This window comes from Mastomys coucha, unplaced genomic scaffold (assembly GCF_008632895.1).
Source record: "Mastomys coucha isolate ucsf_1 unplaced genomic scaffold, UCSF_Mcou_1 pScaffold20, whole genome shotgun sequence".
In the NCBI taxonomy this organism is placed as follows: Eukaryota; Metazoa; Chordata; class Mammalia; order Rodentia; family Muridae; genus Mastomys; species Mastomys coucha.
Window position 1 is genome coordinate 77453836 of NW_022196903.1, and position 27416 is coordinate 77481251.

Sequence of the window (27416 nt, forward strand, 5' to 3'; positions counted from 1 at the left end):
CAGCCTGGTCTACAGAGTGAGTTCCAGGACAGCCAGAGCTACACAGAGAAACTCTGTCTCGAAAAAACAAAAAACAAAAACAAAAAAAAGTTAGATGAATGAGTGGTGGTATTGTATGCCTTTAATCTCAGCACTCAGGAGGCAAAGGCAGGTGGATCTCAGTGAGTTCCAGGCCAGGCTGGTCTACAGAGTGAGTTCCAAGACAGGCAGGAATACACAGAAAAACTCTGTTTTAAAAAATATAATAATAATAAATAACAATAATAAAATATATAAATCCTTTTCCAATTTTATATACACAAATAGAAAACAAAATTCCATTCTACTCTCGTGGTGACTCTGTGGCAAGTTTATACAGTGTATACTTGATTAGCCCAGAGCTCATTGTAGCCGACCCTGGCCTTGAATTTGTTCCAGTCCTCCTGGCTATGGTCTTTGCGTGTAGGGAGAGCGGATGTGAATGACCATACTCAGATGAATCTTGTGTTGCCCTTAAAACTACTGGGATCAAGTGATTTTTCTTATTTCAGCCTCCTAAGTAATTGGGACTATAGGCATGCACCACTATGGCTGCTTTTTGACAATGATTTTACTAGCAAAAATTTTATTTGCTGGTTTTCATTTTATGCGTTAGGTACATAGCTAGGAATAAAAACTTAAGAAAAGTATGCTGGGCGTGGTGGTACTTGTAGTACATACATTAATCCCAGTACTCAGGAGTCTGAAGCAGTCAGATTTCTCAGTTCAAGGCAAGTCTGGTCTACAAAATGAATTCCCAGACAGATCTGTTACTCAGAGAAATCCTGTCTTGAAAAACCAAATTAAAAAAAAAAAAAGAATTAAAAGTTCAGAGCTCAACTTAGCTTAGTTTTTCCAGGTTGTTCAACATTTTCATAAGTTGGCTATCAACAGGTGAAGAAACCTCTTTATGACCAGAGCTTTAGAATTAAAGTTTAAAAGTTTATAATGGCTATCTTACTTATTTGGCTATATTCTTGATGTTAATGCCAATATGTTGTCTTTTGGTTCCTGTTTTTGTTACATTGTTTTCAGGTTTATCAATATCATTCTTAAATTCAAGTTTTGTTTCATTGATTGATTGATTGATTGATTGATTGATTGTTTTTTTGAGACAGGGTTTCTCTGTATAGCCCTGGCTGTCCTGGAACTCACTCTGTAGACCAGGCTGGCCTCGAACTCAGAAATCCCCCTGCCTCTGCCTCCCAAGTGCTAGGATTAAAAGGTGTGCGCCACTACCGCCCTTCTTTATTTATTTTAAGATTTAGTTTTAAAGTTTGTCAGGGTTTTTGCCTGCATGTGTGCATATGCATGTAGCATCTCTGCAGGCCAGAAGAGGGTATCAGATCCCCTGGACTTGAGTTGTTGATAGTTATGAGCTGATATGTATTCAAATTCTGAGAATTAAACTTGGGTCCTCTAGAAGAGCAGCCAATTCTCTTAAATTATGAGCCATCTCATGAGCCCCAGAAGGAGTATTTTCTTCATTAGGAGCATACCTTAACTTTTAATGAGAGGCCTTGAAGACAGTTGGTAAAATGGCCACTGTCTGTATTTTGTGAATATATTATATCACTGTAAGGCCAGAATGCTAGGTACTTTAGGGAATATATAGGTTTTTGCTTTTAAAGAACCTAAGTGTAGTTCTTTTCAGGTTTAAATTGTTCACAGTTGCAGACAGCAATTAGATGGCTGATAAATCTGTGTTTTATTTGGGGGAAGAGCTGGTATTTGAAAGTCTTTATCAACTAGAGAAAATGGTATAGAAAGAGTCAGAATAGGAAGATGGTTCAGTAAAGTGCTTGTAGACTAAGTATGAGGACCTAAATTTGATCCACAGAGCCCAGGTACAACAGAATACACTTATAAAACTCAGAGATAGGGAAGGAGAAACAGGAGTATTCTTATGGCTCACTGACAAGCCACAGTGGTGAACTCCAGGTTCAGGAGAGACCCTTTTTTGAAAAATATGGTTGTGAGGTCTTTAATCCCAGCAGTTGTGAGGCGGTCAGGTCTCTGTAAGTTTGAGGCCACTCAGAGCTACACAGTGTGTCTCTGCCTCAAAAAGACAGAGAAAATGGGTTAGGTGAGAGGACCCCCTCTATACATACATACATGAACATAGACATAAAACCACACACAAATAAAAACATTTAAAATGAGTAACTAGGTAAGAACTGCTTACTTGAGAGCAGTGTTTATTTTTTAAGGAGCAGATAAAAACAAAGTTGTTCTGTCTGCTGTGACAGAGGTAAGCTAGGTTAATGATTTGTGATTTCTGGAATTTGTTACAAATTGCATTTTTAGAATAGTGAATTTGTATCTGCTGTTGGTGAATTCATAGCCCGGACAAAATTTATTTTTATTTTCATTCTAACTTGAAATCTGAGGGCTAGGAAGATATTTCAGTAGGCAAAAACACTTCCCATACAAGCAAGAAGTTCTGAGTTCAACTCTCCAGAACTCATATTGTTCTGAGTGTGGTTTGCAGCTTCTTTAATCACGTAATTCCTACAGGGAGATGGGAAGCAGTGACAATAGTGTCCCCAGAGTTGTTTGTCCAGCCAGTCTGGTATAGTAATAAACAACAAGAGACCCTGTTTCAAACAAGGTAAAAGGTAAAGATCAACATTTAAGATTGTCCTCTGACCTCCATGTGGTATGGCAGGCATATACCCACACTCATCCACACACATGCATAGATTGATGCATACAGAACTTTAGAAACTAATTTATGTACAATATTAATGATGCTTTGTGGTCTTTCAAATACTTGAACAAATATTTGAGATTCTTTTGAATAGGGTTTTATATATTTGGGGGAAAAACATCTTACAGTGAGCAAATAGCTTCACTTGATTCTGCATTGTGGGAAAGGGCATGCATTTTATTAGCACAAAACATAAGCTACAGAGATACCAAAAGGGGCTCAAGCAATAATTAAGAAAGGATGTGGACACTCAGCTTCAGTGGTCAAGGAAAATTTGATGGATGCTAACTAACCAAGATGAATAGTTATAAAGTCAAAGTTACCATCCATGGCGAGTTGTTTGCTTTAATGGGAAGAGAAAGGCCTAGCTGGAATAAATGCCTGGTAAATTACAAAAGTAGATAGAGACTGGCTAGATTGGTTGGATATTACACATAAAAGAGATAAGAAATAGAAGGATGGTATTCTTTTAGGGGTTTGAGCAGGAATAATGTGGTAAAAATGTCCTTTTACAAAAATTCAAGAAATGGAGTGTATGGTGAGGCGTAGCTCAGTCTCAGCTCTGGGAAACAATATGTTGGCAGTATGCAAAATGGTTGGATGTGATGAGAGCAAATGTTAGCCAAATAAATAGAATTTTACCCAAAAATATTTTTATCTTACTAAAAAGCATAACTAAAGCATGAGGACTTGTGCTTGATCCCTAGAACTTAATAAAACTAGAAGGAGAGAAGGAGATTCAGGTTTTTCCAACACTTATATGGGGCAGTTCACAAACACCTGTAACTAGTTCAGGGGGATCTGATACCTCTAGCCTCCTCATGCAGTCAAACTTACACATATGATTAAACACATGGATATATTTTAAAATAACAAAGTAAATCTTTAAATACGTGAAGAGGGAAGCCACCTTCTATGACTGCTGTCCTTGGTCCTGAATGAGAGCTGAAATACTGGTTCTCTCTGAAGTTGATTAGACTTGGTAGTATAGCAATGTGCAGAGTTGATTGGTAACCACGTTTAGGAAATTTAATGTCTTGGACTTGCAGGATAGTGTTCTTTGCATCTGTTAAATGGTTGTGAGCACCAAATGTGGGGCTAAATTAAGTCTGAATTTGATTTGAATGGAAATGCCAGCATCGCATGCCTATGTGTTACTTAATCTCTCTGTGTAAAACTATGCGTATTTCTGGGACTTGTGAAAACTATGACTAAATTCATGTAATATACTTAGGACAGCGACTACAACATGGACATTTTCTATAAAGTTAATCATTGTTACCTATGTATTTTGTCTGTATTCTCAACAATTGAAAGGACAACAAAAATTCCAACTTTTTTTAAACATGTTAAACTGTATATTATGAGGAGTTCCATGCCCCAGCACCTGTTTTTTTAAAGACTTTGTAATTAGATAGCTGGGGACACATTTTTTCTTTACCAGAAACAACTGTTCAATAACAGGAATATAAGTATAGTTTAATTGTCGCATGGAATCTAGTAGATGTGAAGGCTGGTCCCAAGGAAGAATGTGTCTTTCAAAATTGGGTCTAAATAAAACTTGAAAGTTACAGTTCTTTCATTGTTCATGTCTAATCACACACATAGTGAGTGTGTGTTTATTTCTAAGAATCTTAATGCCTTCATCTTTTTTTTTTCAGTATAAAAGCACAAAATAAATCCTCAGTCTTTTTCAAGATTATGTAAAAGGACTTGTGAATTACATCTCAGCACCTAGGACAGCACCCAGCACAGCTCTGCAATGTACATGAACTCTGGCTTGAGGTTTGGGGTTTGTGTTCTGGATTTAGAAAAGAAGAGAAAGTTTTAGAGGAGATTTTAAATCTTTGTAAGCCCGTACTCTAAAAGTATATGTAATACAAAATGGTATCATGGTTTGATTTCAAAATGTTTTACTCTGGCTGTAGAACCCACTTCATGAAGTAGTGAGTTAAAATGATCTAATATTTGTGTTTTAACTTTCAGCTTTGTGTTATTCTTGGAAAATTTCGCACCACTTGTGAATTCCTTGAGCCTGGGCATTGCAAACCCACTTCTGTTGGGCCCATCTCCTTTGTACTTGGCTCAGATTAAGACTCAGTTGGCGCTTCAGCAGCTGAATGCCGTTGCCTCACATGGTTCAGCACCACCTTATACTTTGTTAAATCAGGCATTCTTGAAAGTAGCCATGTCGAGACCCAGGTTTAATCCTCGAGGGACCTTTCCACTTCAAAGGCCACGAGCACCTAATCCTCCTGGGATGAGGCCTCCAGGACCATTTGTGAGGCCTGGATCTATGGGTCTTCCAAGATTTTACCCAGCAGGGAGAGCCCGTGGAATTCCACACAGATTTCCTGGCCATGGATCTTATCAGAACATGGGACCACAAAGAATGAATGTTCAGGTAACTCAACACCGAACTGATCCAAGATTAACCAAAGAAAAACTGGATTTTCCTGAAGCACAACAAAAGAAGGGGAAGCCTCATGGTAGTCGGTGGGATGATGAGCCTCATATAACTCCACCGGTAGAAGTGAAACAGAGCTCTGTAACCCAGGTTACAGAGCAAAGTCCTAAAGTGCAGAGCCGCTATACAAAAGAGAGTGCTTCAAGTATTTTAGCAAGTTTTGGATTATCAAATGAAGACCTAGAAGAACTTAGTCGCTATCCTGATGAACAGCTAACTCCTGAAAATATGCCATTAATATTGAGGGATATAAGAATGCGAAAAATGAGCCGCCGATTACCTAATTTACCTTCTCACAGCAGAAATAAGGAAACACTTAGTAATGAAACAGTTTCAAGTAATGTAATTGATTATGGGCATGCAAGCAAATATGGTTATACAGAAGATCCACTTGAAGTTCGTATTTATGATCCTGAAATTCCAACTGATGAAGTCAAGAATGAATTTCAGCCTCAGCAGAGCATTTCTGCAACTGTTTCCACTCCAAATGTGATATGTAATTCTGTGTTTCCTGGTGAAGATGTGTTTCGTCAGATGGACTTCCCTGGTGAGTCCTCCAGTCAGTCTTTTTTCCCAGTTGAGAGTGGAACCAAGATGTCAGGCTTACATATTTCAGGACAGTCAGTCCTTGAACCTGTAAAATCCATCAGCCAGTCTATTAGCCAAACAGTTAGCCAGACAACGAGCCAGTCTCTGAATCCTCCATCTATGAACCAGCCATCCTTTTCATCTGAATTAATTTCAGCTTTAAGCCAACAGGAGCAGATCCCACAGAAGTCTGTGATCAGTTCAGCTGATGCACATGGTGGACCTAGAGGAAGTAAAAAGAGTTACCAATCAGAGTCTGACTTGCCTATTCGGTCTCCCTTTGGGATTGTGAAAGCTTCATGGCTACCAAAGTTTACACAAGCTGACGCCCAGAAAATGAAGAGACTGCCAACCCCTTCTATGATGAATGATTATTATGCAGCATCTCCAAGAATATTTCCACATTTGTGTTCTCTGTGTAACGTAGAATGTAGTCATTTGAAGGTGAGTGTTTTTAAAAGATTGCTGTACAATGATCCTCAGTGCCCAGGTTTTCTCTAAATTCTGTTATGTATGCTGCTGTTAACAAAGTGCAACCCCAGCACCTCCTTGTAATCGTAAGTAACCTTAAGTACTGAAATGAATGTTTGGCTTTCTACATCCCGTTACTTGGCATACTATATAGTTTGCCTTTATTTTGAACTTTTAGCTATCCCACTTATATAGCATCTAATTTATCTAATAAATTGTATACTCATAACACTGCTACATGAGAAAGTAGGATAAAAATACAAAACTCATTTGTAATATACTTTTAAAGGTCAGTATATCTTCTACCTTGTGCATACCTGTTCTAAGCTAAAGATCATAATGTTGCTTTAAGTGTTTCTGATTTTTTTTTGTATGGAACAGTAATTTTTTAGTGTTTCTTGAGAAGGCACTTTTAGAATAATTTCAGAGTAGAATGATTCAGGATGTAAAGATGATTATGATTATGGAACCAGTTGTGGGCTCAGAAAATAGAGTAAAATGCTGGCAATTCAGAGAGGAACATCCAAAACAGATGCTTCAGGTGCCTTTGTGGTTAGTGTATACAGAAGGAAAAACTTGCACAGATGCTGAAGAATTGTATTATGTAGTGTATGCTGTTTGATAATAACTGTTGGTAAATTTGAGCAGGAACTACCACATTCCCCTTTTTTTTTAACATAACATATATGGGAACCACTGATTCTTTTGTTTACTAATGCAATTTATAGGTAAGGATGGTAGGGAGGAGGGAATATACTTTAAGAAGCTTTAATTTAAAAGCTTTAGACTGAAATTGGCTAGGTAGCTTGAAGAGGTTTACATATGTGTAGGTTTTAGTTCTTTTGCTATTTTTTTTTCCTGCAAATACTGCCATTTTATTGTCTTTGTATTCATTTATCGGTTTTCAGTCAGCAATCTAAAACCTGAATTGGTTGCTTTTGTCTTCAGGTTAACTTTAGCAAAAGAAAACTTTTCTTTCATTCTGGGCTGGGAGTATAGTTCAGGGGTAGAGCACATGTTTAACACATACCAAGCCCTGGATTCAATCAGAAAGTAGCAATCTATCCATAGAAATATATGTTGAATTTTAGTACAGGCATAGTTGTCTTATTCCATCAAAGAGAATAGATGTCATTTGTTACTCAGAAAAATCTCAGAATAATTTATTCATAGAGTTTTGTAATCTGTGAGTAGCTCTGGACAGAGTATTGGATGCTCTTTGTTTTTGTAACTGGGCATACCACTAACTCTCCCATTTATTTTGAACTGTTAGTCATAATGAGTGGAAGAAAATGCATCTGAAAGAACTTGTGCTTTTATTTTGTACTGTAGAAAATACACTATTTTTAGTATATTAACTGATTTAGTTTTGTGTGTGATTGTTCAATAGATGCTGGTGTAGACAGAAATAAAGAACTGTATAAAATTTAATTGTTTTGTAAAGCAGTTTAAAGATTTATTTATTTATTTATTATATGTAAGTACACTGTAGCTGTCTTCAGACACTCCAGAAGAGGGCGTCAGATCTCATTGCAGGTGGTTGTGAGCCACCATGTGGTTGCTGGGACTTGAACTCACGACCTTTGGAAGAGCAGTCGGTGCTCTTAACCACTGAACCATCTCTCCAGCCCTGTAAAGCAGTTTATATAGTCTCATCAAGGGAAAAACCCCACATACCTGATGAAGTTTTAAAAGTTAGAAACAAATAGTTTGGCGATATTTAACCATTTGTGCATGCCACAGGGGAAAGATATTTATTATTTCTACATTGATTTCAGATTTGTAGTGGTCAGTCCAGCATTACAATACCTGTAGATTAGCTAGCAATTCGTGATGAAAAAGAAAACATACTCTTAGTATCAGAAGACTATCTTATAGCCTAGTTAAATAAGACTGATAGAGTGATAGTTATCAGTTGTACTAAGTTTGTTTGGAACAGAATGATCTGGAAGGGAGGAATTTTTGAAATGATGAGAAGAGTTAAATATGCCTATTTAAAGAGGAAGTGGTATTCCAGATGGGAACAGCAGCATTCAGAGAGGCAAAGGTTCTTAGAAGAGAAGGCTTTATGGTCGAACACAGTGAAGAACATACTAGAAGTAAATAGCAAAGCCTTCAAAAGCTGTTGTCAGTTTAGATTTCAGGTGGAACATTGGGGAGCTGATTAAATTTTTTGGTATATGAAGTGACACATTGAAAGTGTTTCAGGGAGATTTCAATGCAGATGAATAGGAAGAAGGAGATGGGGTAGGCCAGTTAACTGGAAGCTTCCCTAGATATCAAGTCTAAGGTGGAGAAGCCTGCTTTAACAAGATAGAATAAAATTTTGAGAGCAGACTAAATCATTTAGTCATTAAAAAATACCTATTTTCGATTGTGGAGATGGCTCAATGAGTAAAAGCACTTGCTACACAAGTGTGAGGACCTGAGTCCAAATCCTCAGGATCCATGTCAACACCCGACAGTATGAACATTTGCAGCTCTCCTAGCACTCATATTGGGAGATGGGTAGATAGAGACCAGAAAACTCTTTAGAAGCTTGCAGGCCAGCTAGCCTGGTGTATGCAATGACAAAACAACATAGACTTTCTCTAGGTAGAAGGTGAGGACTGACCTCCAAAGTTGTCTTCTGACTTACATAAGTTTGCCATAGCTTGTCTTCTTGTATACTCTGAGTTAACATACATTGTACATATATGCACATGCTTTGCTTTCAGTCTTTATAATCAGCATAATAGATTGGGACTCATCTAATTAAAGAAGTCCTCATGGATTGATGGGCAGTGTTAGCATGTGAATGTTGATTTAGATGTACAAGTTGCCTCTTGTTTCCATGATATATTTTATTGCCTTGTGTATGTATATATTTGTGACATTAGAAATATGTAGCCAGGAATTGTGAATTTCTAATTTCAGGCTTTTTCCTACCAAGTAAATCCTACAATATCTTTGCTTCTGTCTTTGAGTCTTTCAAACTCTAGCCTGATACGTAATTTGAAAATGCAATAATAGAATGTAGAATGCGTTTTCTCACAAACTGGGGTTCAGATTTTAAAGAAATTTACCTTGATTTCTTACTTTCTTCTGATTGAAATAACTTGATTCAAGAAAATTCCCTAATTTATATACTTATATATATATATTTTGTGTGTGTCAGTGTGGGCACATGCATCCATAGTGAGAGTCTGTGGAGGTCAAAATATTGTGGGAGTCAAGCTGTCTCCTTTTATCATATGGGTCCAGGTTGGGATTGAACTCTGGCAACATTGGAAACTTTTTTGAAGCTAGTCAGAGGAGGGTAAAGAACAAGCTTTGATAGAAGTCAGTGTTTTCATAGTTTGATTCAGAGCCAGCCCAAGTTCTTGGACCATCCTTCCTTCTCAGGTAATTATTTTTCCTATAGAAGCAGTGCTGCTTTTGAGCAAATATCTGGGTACTGTCATCATGAAGCCTAGAAATTGGGGTTGCATAGTTATATTTACTGAGCTTTGGGTTATCAAGAAGGATGCCTTTTAAGTCAGAGTGCATGTGTGAATTGAATTAGAGAAAGCAGGGCAGTAACCAACTTCAGCTTACCTAGGTTTCACAAAGAAGCATATTTGTTATAATCATTTCTTTGTCTGTGTTTCAAGCGAAGCTGAAAATCAGATTTGGGAGTATCATCTGGATTTTAAAATGTTGGCAACTATTCAAATAAAACATTTTATGGTACAAATAAATCATGCCTAATTTCCTGCCTGCCAGTGTGTCTGTTTGGTAAAAACGATACCTCATTTATATCAAAGACATGGGTTGGGCACTACTATGGACTTTTGATTGCTGGTTTCTTTAGCCTTCTGTTTGTAGCACTAAGGAGGGTAGCAGACATTTTGTTTTCACATTATACAATTAATCTAGGAAGTTTAATGAAATCCTTTAGTTTACTAAAACTTATATATACTGTGTTGGAAGTAGCTTGACTTTGAGGTAGTTCTTGCGAAGGTAGAATTCAGAACAAAAGTCAACTGTAGTTTAATTGTGGAGACTTTGTTTTTAGAGATGATATAAATTAAGTTGGTTTTTTTGATAGTAGAAACAAGTTTTTCTCAGAAAGTTTTAAAACACAGCTGTTTTGTGAGGGTCAGTTTTTGTCTTCTTTTTTTTCCTTTCCAACTGCTGGAGGGAACAATAAAACACTGAGTAATAGACTTGATGGTTTGAACTTATTAACCAATTGTTTTTCCCTTGGAGACTATTATATTAAAAAACTGTGTTGCCCGCCCTCCTTTCTCTGCCCTCTCTTTTAATCAAATACATCTTCTAGGAGCTAATTATTGTTATAGATTGTAATTTTAAGACATTTGTTTGTAAATAAAGTATATAAGAAAGCAACTTTTTTGTTAATTATAAAGCTGTATATATATGTAAGGCATCTCATTTCTTTGAAATGGTGTTACTTTCCTTTAAATCTTGAAAATAAATTAGATTTGATCAGTGGTAGGTTTTACTATTTTACTAATCTTTTCCCCCAGTTTAATGAGTATTTTGTTTGGGATGCCACTAGCCTTTTAGCTCACATGTTTTGGTGGTCAGTGTCATTTGTTTGACCTTAGAGGAGAAAGCCATTGGACTACTAAAATTTTGGTTTTTTTTTTTTTTTTTTTAAAAATGTTTTTATTTCTGAGGTGTTATTTTTTTAATTTATGCTTTTCTTCAAGTCTAAATATATGTACATTTCAAAATGAATATTTTGATTCTTGATTCAAGAAATATTTATACTAAATATTTTTTAAATGGGATTAACACGGACGGTATGGGATTAAATGTATTTGTTTGGAGGACTTTAATTTTTGTTGTGTAAATTCTGTTATCTAAATGCTATTTATGATTAGATTTGTAAATTTCTCAAATACTCTTTGTCATTTTAAAAAGCCTAATTCATTTGTCAGCTTGAGGATTATTTTAATTCAACTTTCTTTTTTTACAACAGGACTGGATTCAGCATCAAAATACTTCCACCCATATTGAGAGCTGTCGGCAGTTACGTCAACAGTAAGAACATTTTCTTCCCTTTTTTACAGGCGTGATAATTTGTTAAATACATTTAAAGCTATTGGTTATTTAAAATAGTAATCTTAGAAAAGTATGTTTAGCTTTCCAAAAGGAGAGTGTTATGTGATCTTTCACTGACTCCCTCCTAAGTTAATCCCCAGTAGGTAATTATAGACATTTTATTTTATTTTATTTTATTTTTTTGGCCAAAATCAAATTTTCATTTTTTATAACTGTATAAATATGATCCAAATGTGTCCACCACTAGTTTTTCTGAAAGAAATATGCTATAAATAAGCAACTACAACTGCTCACTGATATGTATGGACCCCTTAGATGTCTCATTGTGCTTAATTATAGACTACTCACAGTAATAGCTTTTTAGTATCAAGTGTAGCATGATGTTAAGCCACTTTAGCTCTTGCACATACATGTTGCACTTCTGGCTGATAATGGAGAAAAATTTGCAGCATTACAATGTTAAGCTAAGTTGTATCCATCCTTTTAAAAGGCATCAATATCAATGTCATCATCCTTGACTTTTTTTTTTTTCCTTGTCTTTTTTGCCTTTCCCAGAATGGTTGAGAACAGATACCATTCTTTTCCATTATCTTCGGCCATTTTTCAAAGGTTGCATAATTAAAAACTAACTCAGACCATATGCCAGTATTTAATTTCCAGTATAAAGACTTTCTCTGCCTTAGGACCTGTTTTTAGAATGAAACCTAAGTGGAATCTGATCAGCTCTTTTCTTTAAGTGAGGTATTTGGGAGGGTTTTTCTGATCATCATAGACATGGATTTATAATCTTAACTGTATTATCCTCTTTCTCTTTGAATAACAAAGTTAAATTGTTTCCCTAACACCATTAAATCGTTCTAGTCACCAGCCTGTATTCTCTTGGGTTTTGAGATTATTCAGGATTCTTTGAGTGAAAAGTCATGAACCTAACTCAAAATACAATAAACTCTTTTGAAAAAAAAATTTAGATGGTTTACTTATGTGCTATGAGTGTTTTGTCTGCATATATGTTTATGCCACCAGAAGCATTCCAGGTTACTTCAGAGGTCAAAAGAAAGTGGAATCCCCCTGAAACCTGAGTTATGGGTGGTTGTGAGCCACTATGTGGATGCTGACACCTATACCCAAGGCATCTGTAAGAGCAACAAGTACCAATAACTACTGGTTAGCTCTCTAGCATCCACAGTTATTCTTAGAGGAAGAGATTAGTTCATCTGATTGGGAAGTTGTAGAGAGTAGCTCTAGTTTCAAGAACAGCTGAATTTTAAGTCAAACAAAAATAAGTGTAAAGAATATTTCCATTTTTTTGGCCTTGCTCTGGTCTTAATAAAACTCATCTGCATAGTAGGTAGTTCCTGTAGTTTTTTGACTTCAGTGAACTATAGAGCTGGTATTTTCAGGAGCTGTTGTTCTGTGTTTCTGTTTTTATTTTATTTTATTTTATTTTTTTGTTTTTTGTTTTTGATCAGGGTCTCATTGTAGTCCAGGGTAGCCTTGAACTTCCTGCCCCAGCTTCTTAAATTCTGGAATTATATGCCCGTACTCTTTTCCCTTGTTTTTCTTTTTTACCCAGTAACTTGTTTAAAGATCCCTTGGCTTTGTCTAGACTGGTTTTATAGTAGCCGTAGTAGTAAGATACACAACTTTAGAGGCATGTGTCCACTATTCCTGCTTTGAGAGTAAGAGAACTCGTACATGAATGATATAGACTTAAGAGTAGAGGCTTGAAGACCTATGGTGGTGGCTCATGCCTTTAATCAACAGCACTTAGGATGCACAGGCAGTTGGATCTTTGAGTTCAAACCCACTCACAGAGGGGGTTCCAGGACAGAAACCCTGTCTCAACCCTCCCCAACACCTTCCCTCCTCCCCCTCCAAAAAAAGAAGAAACAAAAGAAAGGAAGAAAAAAAAGTAGTGTAGAGGCTAGAATTGGCCACCATCATAGGAGGTAAATATAAAGAGGTAATTTATTGCTAGAATTGAATATGCCCTGTTACCATTGTAAACAGAGAATCAATCCCTCCTAAGGAGTGAGTTACTTGCCGTAATAGTTATTAATGCTAGTACCATGATCTAGTTACATGAAACGATGTTAATTTGCAAGAACAAATAGCATGTGTGTGCATTTAATTTTCCCATCTGTCCTCCATATGCATATCCCCTTTAAAATTTCTGTATAGAGAGCTTTTCTTTTGTGTACATAGGACCTTGATTTTTCAACTGCTTCTCAAACTTTCCTCTTTTAATGCTTTATCCCACTCTACCTTAATCGGGTTGTGTTCTCCTATAATGTTTTTTCATGGTTTCTCCTCCACTGCAAAGTATTTACCAAGTTAAATAAATTGTCATCTTCATTTTTTGTTCTCTAAGCTGCATTGAGTTCTATATAATATATATATACATATATACTATATGTATATACATAATATGTATATATATATTATATGCTATATATATACTATATATAGTTCACACCAACACATAGTTATTATTGTCTTTAGTTTTTAAGGCTTATGTTTTTTTTTTTGTATTATATAGAACAAGGAGTAGCTGGTTAGCCTGAGGAAAAAAAGACATATTGTGCCATAATTTTATTATTAAACACAGATATACTGTATCATATACTAGGCATACTGAATGTTTTATAAATATATGCTTGATTTAATCTTATTATTACCTATGATATATAAACATGATTATTGCTGATTTCCTCCAAATGAGGAAGTGGAGGCACAGGGAGACAGTTTCCCTACTATTATACATCCAATATTTAATACAATTAGTTTATATAGCTCATGGCCCTTTGTTCTTTTTTCTTTAGTATTTTTTAAATACATGTTTTTTAGATTTATTTATTTATTTATTTATTTATTTATTTATTTATTTATTTATTTCATGTATGTGAGTACACTGTTGCTGTCTTGAGACAACCAGAAGAGCATTGGATCCCATTACAGATGGTTGTGAGTCACCATGTGGTTGCTGGGAATTGAACTCAGGACCTCAGGAAGAGTAGTCAGTGCTCTTAACAGCTGATCCATCCCTCCAGCCCCCTCTTTAGTATTTTAATATGAAAAAAATTCAAGTCACAGAGAAGTTGGTATGAAAGTTGGTATATTAATTTTTTTCATATTCACTAATTGTTGACATTTAGTTAGTTCATTTATTCAAATTAAACATTTGTCTTCTAAGAATAAGGAAGATTTTTCATAGCCAGAACACACCACAGTAAGAACATTAACAATAATTCCACAATACCTTCTAATATACAAGCCTGACTCAGAGCCTTTCAGTTGTTTGTAGAAGTCCTTTTATAACTGTTTTTGACAGCACCCATCTGTACCCCCAGTCTAGGATTCTACCAAAATTCATGTATTACAATCTCAATCTGGAAAGACTTCTCTCCTTCTTTCCTTCCTTCACTGGTGCTTTCACAGTGTTGACTCTTTTTAAAAAACGTGAGGCAATTGTCTTTTGAATGTCTCTACTTTTGTGGTGTTCATTAATAAGTTTAGGTTGAATGTTTTTGTCACAAATAGTTCATAGATGATACATATGCCTAGCTTGTTGTTAGTCATTTTCCACTAGTTTGTTTGTTTGTTTGTTTGGGGGGGGGGTGAGACTTAGACTTGTTGCTGGCTTTCTAGGGATGTGGGAAAGCAGATATGCAACTTATTTCATTTTTTTTTTTTGAATGGTAGGCAGGTAAGGGGAAAGGAAATTCAGAGTGATGTTGGGTTAACTTTGATAACATCTGAATACAGAAACTGCAATAACAAGAAACTGCTTTACTTTTTCCAAGGTTTTTTTTTTTTTTTTTAAGAGTATTTTCTTTATTTACATGTCATGATATCTCCTTTCCCGGTTTCCCCTCTGAAAAAAAGAAAAACAAACAAACAAACAAACAAAAAACCCTGTTCCCTCCTCCCTTTTCCAAGGGTTTTTACTTGATTTACTTTTCTGAAAGATAATTTGTTGATCATCTGCCAATTTTTTTTTTTAAAGTGCAAGCTTATAACCTGATTCTAGGGCCCTTCCTAATTTGCTTCTTCTAAGGCAGTGGTTCTCAACCTGTAGGCTGAGAACATTAGAAAACACAGATATTTACATAAACAGCAAAATTGCAGTTATGAAGTGACGATAAAAATTTTATGATTGGAGTCACCACAACATGAGGAATTGTATTAAAGGGTCGCAGCATTAGGAAGACTGAAAAATCACTGTTTTGAAGGAACTTTTCTAGGTTGTCTCCTTTTTATTGTCTCTTATTTCTGTGCTACAACAACCAGTACCTGGAGTAGGACCATATGGGGTTTGCCCCGGATTTTCCTTTCTTCTGTTATGTGAGCTTTAACCAAGTCCAGGCCTGATAATATATTCCTCTTCTTTCCTCTCCTCTCTTCTTTTCTTTTCATTCTTTCCTTCCTTCTTTCTTTCATTTGAGACACGTTCTCTTTATGTAGCCCCAGTTGGTCTGGAACTCATTTATATAAACTAGATGGTCTTGAACCCATAGAGATAATGTCTGCCTCTGTCTCTCTAGTGTCAAGATCAAGTTTTTAAAGGGCTTCCTAAAATGCTGTCTTTTCTTTCAATTCCTCTTTCTTAGAGGAATTTTTCCTCTAAGTGCTGCTGGATATAACTTAAAGAGTTTGATATAATACTGTGTTCTGTGAGTTTCAACAGAAAGTATGAAAATGGTATGTCCCCTGGAGGTTTATTTTTAAGTTATGTACATGAATATATGCCAGTACGTGGGTATGTGCATGTGAATATAGGTGCCGATGAGGCCAGAAACATTAGATCCTCCTGAAACTAGATATGGGTACTCCTCTTCAGCAGAATTCCTTTTGGGCTGGAGACTTCTTCCAGAGGACCTGAGTTTGATTCCCAGCAACCACCTGATGGCTGACAACCACCTTTAATGGGATCTGATGCCCTCTTCTGGTGTGTTTGAAGACAATACATTGTACTCATCATATACATAAAATTATAAATAAATCTTAAAAAAAATGCCTTTTTAACCTTACCAAGCCTTCCTCTATCTACAGTTTTATGAAATGGGCAAGATACTTCTTTTTCTTTGTCCTTTTCTTTCTCTCCTCTTCCCACTTTCTCTCTGTGTGTATGTGTGCAGGCTTGTATTGGCCATAGGTCAGTGTTGGATGTTTTGTTCTTAGAGCCTTCCACCTACTTTCTTGAGACAGGGTTTCTCACAGTGACCTGAGGTTCATAATTATGTTAGGCTGGCTGGCTAGTGAGCCCAAGTTATTGGCATGTCTCTGCCTCCACCACATTGAGACTACAAGCACACAGCTTGTACCCAGCTTTTTACATGAGTTTGGAGCTCAAACTCTGGTCTCTTGTCTTGTGTAGCAAGTTCTTTACAGACTAAGCTATCTTCTCAGCCTGTATCTCACATGACACATAGTTTAGCTGGTCTCTGACTTACCATGTAGACCAGTGGTTCTCAACCTTCCTAATGTTGCTCCACTTTAGTATATATAGTTCCTCATGATGTGGTGACCGCAACCATAAAATTATTTTCGTTGATAGTTCATAACTGTAATTTTGCTAGTGTTATGAATTGTAATGTAAATATCTGATATATGACCCCTGTAAAAGGGTTACTTGACCTCCCAAAGTGGTCTCAGCCCAAAGTTGGGAAAGGCTGATGTAGATGAAGATCTTGAACCCTCAGTCCTCTTGTTTCTACCTTCCACATGCCGGGAAACTAGGTATGCACCGCCATGCCTATGGTCTGTCTTTGCTACTTTCTGTTTACCATTACCTAGACTAATATTTTATACCATGAAACAATTTTGTTTATACTATTAATTTGACTTTTAAAAAGTCGAGGTCTTGGTGAATGTTTTTCTGCTGTATCTACTAGCATATATGCGTTTATTATATAGTGGATTAGATATAAAAATGTTATCCTCAAGAAATATATTTCAACTTTTTAAATCATATATAAACTTAAGTTTAAACAGTTTTGACACATTTTAGGTAAAGATTAATTGGAGCTGATTATTTTTTGAACTGTCATTAATAGTGTTTATTTTTCAAATAGGTACCCTGATTGGAATCCTGAGATCCTCCCATCCAGAAGGTAATATTTTTAATAGTATTAATTATTACAACTTTATTTCCATTTAAAAGTAAACAGTAAATTTTTTAAAAGTTATTTTTTGGAATTGTCCTGTTTTTATCATGTTTGGTTTTGTTTTTTGTTGCAGATAGAGTCTGGCTAGCCTGGAACTCTGTATATAGAACAGGCTGGTCTTGAACTCAGAGAGATCCATCTACTTCTGCCTCTCAAATGCTGGGATTAAAGACACACACCACTATACTCCACTATCGTGTATTTTGAAACAATTGGAAAATCCAAAAGTTGATAATTATTCCAGCTTAAATGCTCTTTCTTCTATGGGTTGCACTTACTTTTAGTCTTAATATTTTGTTCTGATCCTGTTATCATTTTGTGTTTATGGGAGCTTAATTATAAACACCTTGAATGCTCATAGTTGTCTTATTTAGTCCTGAGTTCCTTTAGGGTCTTTATAGATATGTTCAGAAGTCAGTGAAATATGTTTGGATGGCATAGTCTCTCAGGGAAAATTTGTTGAAAAACAGTTTATGTAAATAATTCCTAATTTCTTACATAACTTAAAATAGTTGCAAAATAACCGATAGAGAAAAGTCTTAAGAAGAAGGTTAAAAAATATTCTAATGTAAATTAGAAAGGAAAAGGTTCTAAGCAAACTGAAGGATTATTCAACTGCTTGGATTGCTTTTTCTGTGCTTGTAACAGTGGATACATTTTTTTTTTTTTTTTTTTGCAGGGGGTGGGGGTTCGAGACAGGGTTTCTCTGTATAGCCCTGGCTGTCCTGGAACTTACTCTGTAGTCCAGGCTGGCCTCAAACTCAGAAATCCACCTGCCTCTGCCTCCCAAGTGCTGGGATTAAAGGTGTGTGCCACCACCGCCCTGCTCCAGTGGATACATTTTCATTCATTCATTCATTCATTCATTTTGTGTATGTGTTTGGTCGTTCATGTATGCATGTATATATACATGCCCATGTGCTGTGGTGCTTGTGGATTTCAGAGGACAACTTTCCAGAGTTGGTTTTCTTTTCTTTTCTTTTCTTTTTTTTTTTTATTATATGTAAGTACACTGTAGCTGTCTTCAGACGCACCAGAAGAGGGCGTCAGATCTCATTATGGGTGGTTGTGAGCCACCATGTGGTTGCTGGGATTTGAACTCATGACCTTCTGAAGAACAGTCAGTGCTCTTCCCCACTGAGCCATCTCACCAGCCCCCAGAGTTGGTTTTCTCTTGCAACCTTAAGGGGTCTGATGATCAAACTTAGGTTATCAGGTTTACTTGCAAGCATCTCTATACACCTAGCTGTTTTGCCAGCCCAGTAGATTGTTTTAAATAAATTACCATTGAGCCAGGCATGGAGGCTGACATCTATAATCCCAGCATTTAGGAGACTGAGATTGAGGATTGTTACAAGTTCAGAGTTAGCCTGGGCTACATAGTGCGAGATTTTCTCTAAATCAAAAACAAATACGATGGGGCTTGTGAGGTGGCTCAGAGGGTAAAAGCACTGACTGCTCTTCTGAAGGTCCTGAGTTCAAATCCCAGCAACCACATGGTGGCTCTCAACCACCTGTAATGAGATCTGACACCCTCTGTCTGAAGACAGCTACAGTGTACTTAATTATAATAATAAATAAATCTTTTAAAAAAAAAAAACATATGATGAAAGGTCTGGAGACATTGTCCAAATGGTTAAGAGCACTTAACTGCTTTTTATAGAGGGTACCAGTTCATTTCTTAGTATCTACATGGGGTGGCTTACAACAGTGTATAATTCCAGTCTTGAAGGATCTGATACTTTGATGGAAACCTGGACACACACTCAGGCTGGCACGTGCTTACAATGGTATACACACTCACAAATAATAAAAAATAAGTGTTTGTTTAATCAAGAATTACTTCTGTCATTTAATATAGTTTAAATCTACATTAAATTGCTGAGTCATGTTTCTGTTTTCTACTCTGTAGAAGTGAGAGCAATAGGAAAGAAAATGAAACTCCAAGAAGACGTTCTCATTCCCCCAGTCCCAGACATTCTAGGAGATCAAGCTCAGGTCACAGAATCCGTCGATCTCGAAGTCCAGTTCGTTACATCTATAGACCAAGGAGTCGAAGTCCGAGAATTTGCCACCGTTTCATTTCTAAATATAGATCCAGATCCAGATCTAGATCCAGATCCCGTTCTCCATATCGTAGTCGAAATCTCGTTAGAAGAAGTCCGAAGTCCTATCGGTCAGTTAGCCCAGAAAGGACATCAAGAAGATCAGTGAGATCAGGTATACTGATGATCCTAATGCCATCATTTTGTTTCAGTTTTGGAAATGAGCTATTGTACTTTTATTAAATTTTAAAGTTGCTGTATGAAATTGGAATCATACTTGGGAGTCTGTTATTCTTGTAACTTTGGCTAGATAAATGGAAAGTTTAGTTTATCAGCATCCTTTTTAAAAAACAAGGACTGAAGATAAGCTAGATGGTACACACCTGTAATTCCAGCATATTGGGAGGCTGAGGTAGAGGATTGAGAGTCCAAGGTTATTCTCCACTACATAAAATATATTTGAGGCCAACTTCATATTTTGAATAATTATCTCCTAGTTATTTAGTAATGGTTTAGTGACTACTCAGAGTAGCTCATATACTAAAAGACATACATATACATATATATATAGCCAATAATGAAAGAAACCATTGTTCATGTTAAGGTAGTGCCTTGTACAAGCTTTAATTGTATTCAGTATATTTAAAGAAATTGAATGGAAATGGCCAAAATGTGTAAGCTCAGTGTTGTTTAAGGCCCTAAGTTCCTAATAGGGGTCTACAGGTCTTTTCAGAATTGTGTAAGGTCTTTTCCTTTTTCAAAAACAAATCTGTGTTCGGTTTGATTTTCCTTGTACTTTCCTTATATTTTCCAAAAGCACACATATAGTGCACATAGTGGATTGGATATAGAGGAGAGATTGAAAAAAAAAAGTTAACTTTTTTTAATGTTTAGAAAAATGTGGAATGATACTAACCATCTCATTCTTTTGCTAGTAGTTAATTTTCATAAAAAATATTAATATATTTAAATGAGTTAGCAATTTTAAACTTCTATTTTAATTTCTGATATGCTAAATAAAATAAATACAAGAAAAAATAAGCTCTGGGATCCTGAGATTGTTAAGAGACCCTATAGCCAAAATTTTGACTACTGTTGACAAAAGGAAAGATCACTGAACAAAGGAACTACTGCATATAAAGTAGGAAGATGAGAGTTTGTAGACTGAGAACGGTGTGTTCATGTGTGCCTGAATGCTAGCTTACATGCAGTATATGAGCTGCCTACTAAGCCTGAGAATGGCTCTGTAATCTTACTCATGTTACTACTCTTAGTGTTTTGAAATGGTCTTTTTTTTTTTTTTAATTTTTCTAGATTGTATGGTTTTGTGAACATTGTCTTGTAAGATAATTATTTAATGAGAATTAAATAAAAATATATGCTTAATAAATGCTTGAATAAATAATGAATATACTCTTTGGAATAAAATTCTACCCTCTCTCCCCCCACCCCCCAAAAAAAAACCCCAGTAGAAATCAGGGCTGTGTTGTCATAAAAATGCTGCATACCATTTAGTTCTTTTTAAATTGTATGTATGAATATGTGTATTTTTTCTAACCAGATAGAAAAAAGGCATTAGAAGATGGAGGACAACGTTGTGTGCATGGGACAGAAGTTACTAAACAGAAACATACTGAAACAGTTGATAAAGGACTCTCACCAGCACAAAAGCCTAAACTTGCCAGTGGAACAAAGCCATCAGCGAAATCTGTAAGCTCTGTAAAGAGTGACTCACATTTAGGAGGGCATTCTGCTCACAAGTCTAAGAATCTTGAAGATGACACTTTACCAGAAGGTAAACAAGTGTCTGGTAAAAGTGCTTTGGTCCAGTGGAAGGTCAGTAATTCTTTTGTGGATTAGTTCAAGTGTACCTGCATCCATTACTATGAGAAATAGAAAATAAAACTGGGTCTTTAGAGTCACATTTCCTATAAATTCAAAAATCTATTTTTTAAATTACTTAGATGTAAGACAGATTTTTTTTCTTACAAATAGCAAAAGCCTAATAATTTTCTCTTGTAGCTTAGGAATGCTTGATGGTTAGTGTTTGATGTGCTCAAAAGTGTTGTAGTCAGGGTAGTTCATGTTCCTGTAGTGTAGTTAGGCAGGCTAAGGCAGGAGACTTCTTAGAGACACAAAAGCTTAGAACAAAAGCTTATGCTGTGATATATTGATAAAGCCTTTGCTTAGCTTCAGGAGCTGTGTGCCTGGAGAATTTAGCACAACCAGTATTAGTGACTTAAGTTTTATCAGCTAGAATTGTAAGAATTGATAATTTTCTGTCTATGCTTTCTGTGTAGTAGTGTTTGTTTTTTTAGTTCTGACTTACTGGTGTATTTTGATTATAACCTACTTGTTACTATACTGGCATATATTTTGTTGAATTACTGTTAAATAACATCTAAACTATCATAATTATAATTCTAATAAACCTAATATTTTATAATATGTACTTTTGAAATTGTCTAAATACACTGAAGATGTTCAACAGTTAAATATTCTGCGTTCCAAAAGGTTATATTTTGGTTAACCTTAAAACAATATATAACTACAAAAAATTTGAAGATTATTAGGAATATTGAGTATAGGGAAAATTTTAAATTAATCTGATAAGATTTTGTTTCAGGACTTTTGTTGACAGAATTTTCAAAAAGTTTTCCTTTTTTAGTTGATTTTTGGTTAACTTGGTGTTACGTATAGCCAGATTCCTTGTTGTTTTGTTTTGAGGCAAGGTCTCTCTATTGTGTATCTCTGACTGTAGTGAAACTCACAAGAAATCTACCTGCCTCTGCCTCCTGGATGCTGAAATTAAAGGCATGTGCCACTATGGCTGGTTTCTTTTCTTTTTCTTTTTTTCTTTTTTTTTTTTTTTTTGCTTGTTTGTTGTTTTTTAAAAGAAACATGGAACAATCAACATTTTTATTATATAAATTATAGATGATGACTTCACCTTTCTGAGCTTTGATCTTCCTCAGAAAGAACTCCATCTTCTGTCCTCTAGCTCATAGCAATCTGCTCTTCCACACTGGCCCAGTCTTGGGGTAGTGAAGGCAAGCAGCTTGTCCTGCAGTTCTTTTTAAAGACAGTTTCTTGCTATAATGCACACAGGTTGATCTTAAATTTTGCTAATCCTCTTAGCTTATTTTCCCAAGTGTGGGGAGATTAGCAGTGTGCACCTGGCATGTATGAGTTCTTAAATGTTCTATTACTATCCCTTGATTTACTGGAATGAACTAAGATGTATCTAAGAGATCCATAAAAGTTCTGAGTAGTAGAAATTATATGTGGAGTTATGATTACTGTACCTTATGGCTTATGTTATTTTTTTTTAATTTTCTTTCATTCCAAAATCAGCCACGGAAAGATCAGTCTTTGAGTTCCAACTCGATTCTTCTTGTATCTGAGCTTCCAGAGGATGGCTTTACTGAAGAAGATATTAGAAAAGCATTTAAGCCATTTGGAAAAATTAGTGATGTCCTCCTTGTTCCTTGTAGAAATGAGGTATGTCATGTAGTCAGTTGTGAAAGTCCATGTAGATTTGTTGCTTTTGTTGGGATTTTGTTGGCATCCTAGCTGCTTTTGCTATCTATGTCATGGTTAACTATTCTATAGTATTTGTGTTGACAGGAAGAGCACCCAGGAATGAACAAGGTTCCAGGGAATTGACATATTTATAGAATAAAGTACCAGATAATAAATATTCAAGGTTTTGTAGGCTGGGCATAGGGTCACAGTTGTTTTGCCATTGTTTTATAGAAGTAAGTATGAATATATAAATGAGAAAGCACTGCTGTGCTTCTAAAAATACTAAAAATAAAAGTGAAAGTTAAAAAATAAATTATTTCTTTTATACAGTTTATATTGTTTACATATATGTTATATTCATGATAAAGTTTGTGAATTATGGGCTAACCCTAGACTAAGCATAATAGACTATTGTCAGTTAAGGCAAAGGGAAGACAATGGTAGTTTACTTAAAGCAAAAGGCTTTAAACATTTTGAGGTTGGGATTGTCTCATGATAGAGAGCTTGCTAGGCTCTGGGTTTGGTCTTAAGCTCAAAAAATACAAATTACACATGCATATCAGGCTTATGTGCCACCTATGCTCAAGTATGCAATTTTAATTAAATACAGTGGGCCACAAGCCAAGAAAGAAAAGAAAAGAAATCACAATTTAAGAGAGAGGCTTGCTCAGAAGATGAAGGGATTCAATGAAGGGAGGAGATAAGAGATCCTGGTGATCATTTTAGATGTAATACTTGCAGATCAAAACCAAGTCTAGTTTTACTAGATAAAACTTTCACCAACCCAAAGGTTTGGTTTACAGGGTTTTATGGAAATTAAAAGTCTATAATTTATTCCACATTTGTATATGGGTGTATTGTCTACATGTAGTCCGTAGACCACATACCTGCCTGGTGCTTCAGGGACCATAAGACTGCTGGGAATTGAACCTAGATCCTCTGAAAAAATACCAAATGCTTTTAATTACTGAACCATCTCTCCAGCTCCTTTCCTCATTTCTTACCACTTGATCAATATGGATGAATGTCCAGTAGAAACCAGTAATATTTGTTTGGTAGTTCCAAATCTCAGTGAAACAATATGTATTTTTTAAAACTTTTTTTTTTGTGTGTGTGTGTTTTCAAGACAGGGTTTCTCTGTGTAGCCCTGGCTGTCCTGGAACTCACTCTGTAGACCATGCTGGCCTCTAACTCAGAAATCCACCTGCCTCTGCCTCCCAAGTGCTGGGTTTAAAGTCCTACACCACCACTGCCTGGCTTTTTAAAAAACTTTTATGGAGAACATCCTAAAGATCATAATATAGGTTAGCAAAACAAAACGTCAAAAGCACCAGTTCTTGAGATAACTTCATAGCTTTATGCTCCACAGAGAGGCAGTAAGTCCATTTAAAAAACAGAACCATAAGCCTAGTGAGGTGGCTCGTGGGAGGTAGGGACAAGATAGTCAAAATTTGAAGGATAGTCTTGACTACATAACAATTCAAGGCCAGCCTTGATGAGACTGTCGCAAAAAGAATGAATATAAATAAAATGAATCTTTAAACACAAATTTTTCATTCACATACAAATTTTATTTTAGGCTTACTTGGAAATGGGGTTTAGAAAAGCCGTTACTTCAATCATGAAGTACATTGAAACAATGCCTCTTGTGATAAAAGGAAAAAGTGTGAAAGTATGTGTTCCAGGAAAGAAAAAGCCACAGGTAAATTGAATTTAGATGTTTTTGTTACTTTAACTTCTTAAATGTATGGGATACATGTAGAAAAATACATAAGTCCTAGTCCAAATGATTAAAACCTTTTTATCTGTCTACATATGTACTACCACACTAGTGTAATGTTATCTGTCTACATATGTTCTACCACACTAGTGTAATGTTATCTGTCTACATATGTTCTACCACACTAGTGTAATGTTATCTGTCTACATATGTACTACCACACTAGTGTAATGTTATCTGTCTACATATGTACTACCACACTAGTGTAATGTTATCTGTCTACACATGTACTACCACACTAGTGTAATGTTAAGTGGTGAACAGCACACTAAGGCAGTGCTAGAGTAATAGACCTTTGTTTAGGAAACCGTAATTATGCTTACAAGTTTTGAACTCTACATCTGCCTGTTCACTGGAACCTTTTGCTTCTTTACACATACCATTATTTGAGTTTAGATTTTCTAGATCATTTCCTATATTGTTTTTTTTTTAATTATTTATTTATTATTATATGTAAGTACACTGTAGCTGTCTTCAGAGACTCCAGAAGAGGGCATCAGGTCTCAACACGGATGGTTGTGAGCCACCATGTGGTTGCTGGGATTTGAACTCAGGACCTTCAGAAGAGCAGTCAGTGCTCTTAACCGCCGAGCCATCTCACCAGCCCCATTTCCTATATTGTTAATGTCCATATATAATAGCTGTAGAATTACTTAGAAATTTCCAGTAAGCTTTGCTTTAGTTATATATGTTTGATAATTTACCTTTTAATTTGCTATAGAATGCCTTTTTTAGAGATTTACTAATACATGTTCCTCAATCATTAGTAATTTAATCTTAAAAGTAATTGAGACTTTCCTCATTCTTTTGAGTAATTATGATTATCTGACAGTTTCTTATAGAAAGCTACTTGAATTATTCCCTTTTTTTATTTCCAAAGGCAAGACTTTGGTTAACTCCTTATGACTTTTATTGGCTACACTTTTGTATTTATGATTGTGTACACCAGAACAGTTGTTCGGTGAAGGATATAGGTGCATTACTTATAGAGTAGCTGCAGTCATTTATACTCTTATGATTCATGAGACCCGAAACACTTGTGGCCATCATCTCAATCCCTTCAGTTTAAAAATCTAGTGTGTAAATATGCTGTACTATTTTTTAAAAAAAAATTAGTTATCTATGTTAAAGCTCCCTTTATTGAATTCTTACATCTTTTTCATTTTCTATTGGTATTTTTGTTGATTTGAGGGGAATCACTAGCCCAGATTGACCTCAAATTCCTATCTCTCTGCTTCAGCTTCCCTATTGTAACATAGGCATGAACCATCACATGGAGCTTTTATGGTATTTTTATCTTCCTATGAATAAATTCATTTATAGGTGGTTTTTTTTCACATATAAAAGGTTTAATTGGGAGAGAAGGGGATAGTGGTGGAAAGAGAAGAGGGAGAGAGAGACCATTTATAGATGTTTTATCCTTCATACTAACTTATATATTCTGTAATCTATGTAGAAAGTATTGTCTTTGGTATGTTGCTTCATATATGTATAAGCAATATGAAATAGTATATACACATATATATGTATTATGTATGTGTATATGTATAGTATTTTCAAATTTCATATACTAGAAATGAGCTAGTATGATAGCTCAGTGAAGTAAGGCACTTGCCACTGACCATGATGACCTAACCCATACAGTAAAAGGAGAGAAACAGCCAGCTTGTGGAGATTGTCCTTTGAATGCCACACTTGTAGAACAGGCATAAACATAGAAGGCAGACAATAAATAAAAGTAAAAATATTTTTCATTTCCATATGCTTGAATGCATTTACATTTTCTTCTGTGGATTTTGTTTTTCTCACTTGTCATGCTTTATAAGATCATCTCAATTCCAGTGCCAAAAACAAAGTCTGTTTTCTTGCTCTTAAAACATACATCCATCCATCCATACACATATATTTAACATAATATGTTATGATATATTTTATATATATTATATAATGTATAATCAGGTTGAGGTCAGTATTATTACCAAAGCAGGTAGGGAGCTAACGCCAAAACTGCCTAACCTGTCCTTAACAGTTTGAAAGCTGCCTGTGTACAAACTACTCTACATGCATAGATCTGTTTGAGATTATTCTATTGCACTAGCAGAGTTATTGAATGGTATTGCTATGTAATAGTTTTTTTATTAGGTATTTTCTTTATTTACATGTCATATGATTTCTCCTTTCCCCATTTCCCCTCCAAAAACAAAAAACCAAAAAACAATAAGAACAAACCTCTGTTGCCTCCCCCCTCCGCCTGGTTGCCACTCCACTCTCTCCAACTTACTGGCCCTGGCATTCCCCTACACTGGGGCACAGAACCTTCACAGGGCCAAGGGCCTTTCCTCCCATTGATGACTGACTGTGCAATCCTCTACTATACACATGCTGCCAGAGCAATCATTCCCACCATGTGTACTCCTTGGTTGTTGGTTGAGTCCCTAGGAGCTCTGAGGGTACTAGTTAGTTCATATTGTTGTTTGTCCTAAGGGGCTGCAAACCCTTCAGCTCCTTTGGTCCTTTCTGTAACCCCTTCATTGGGGACCCTGTACTCAGTTCAATGGATGGCTGTGAGCCTCTACTTCTATATTAGTCAGGT

At 35.8% G+C, this 27416-nt stretch overlaps 1 protein-coding gene across 12 annotated transcripts in view; it reads left to right on the forward strand.

The window, feature by feature from the left end:
* Nucleotides 1-27416, forward strand: part of Znf638 (zinc finger protein 638) — a 141515-nt gene that overhangs the window by 73458 nt on the left and 40641 nt on the right. For 10 of the 12 annotated variants that reach the window (XM_031382335.1, XM_031382334.1, XM_031382337.1 and 7 more), the window contains exons 2-8: nt 4715-6227; nt 11224-11285; nt 17381-17419; nt 19386-19693; nt 21080-21354; nt 22873-23019; nt 24623-24745. In XM_031382335.1, the coding sequence (XP_031238195.1) occupies nt 4917-6227; nt 11224-11285; nt 17381-17419; nt 19386-19693; nt 21080-21354; nt 22873-23019; nt 24623-24745 (2265 nt within the window). In that variant the 5' untranslated portion in view covers nt 4715-4916. Of the gene's footprint in view, nt 1-4389; nt 4493-4714; nt 6228-11223; nt 11286-17380; nt 17420-19385; nt 19694-21079; nt 21355-22872; nt 23020-24622; nt 24746-27416 lie in introns of all 12 variants that reach the window. The other 2 variants (XM_031382332.1, XM_031382331.1) reach the window with 1 other exon arrangement.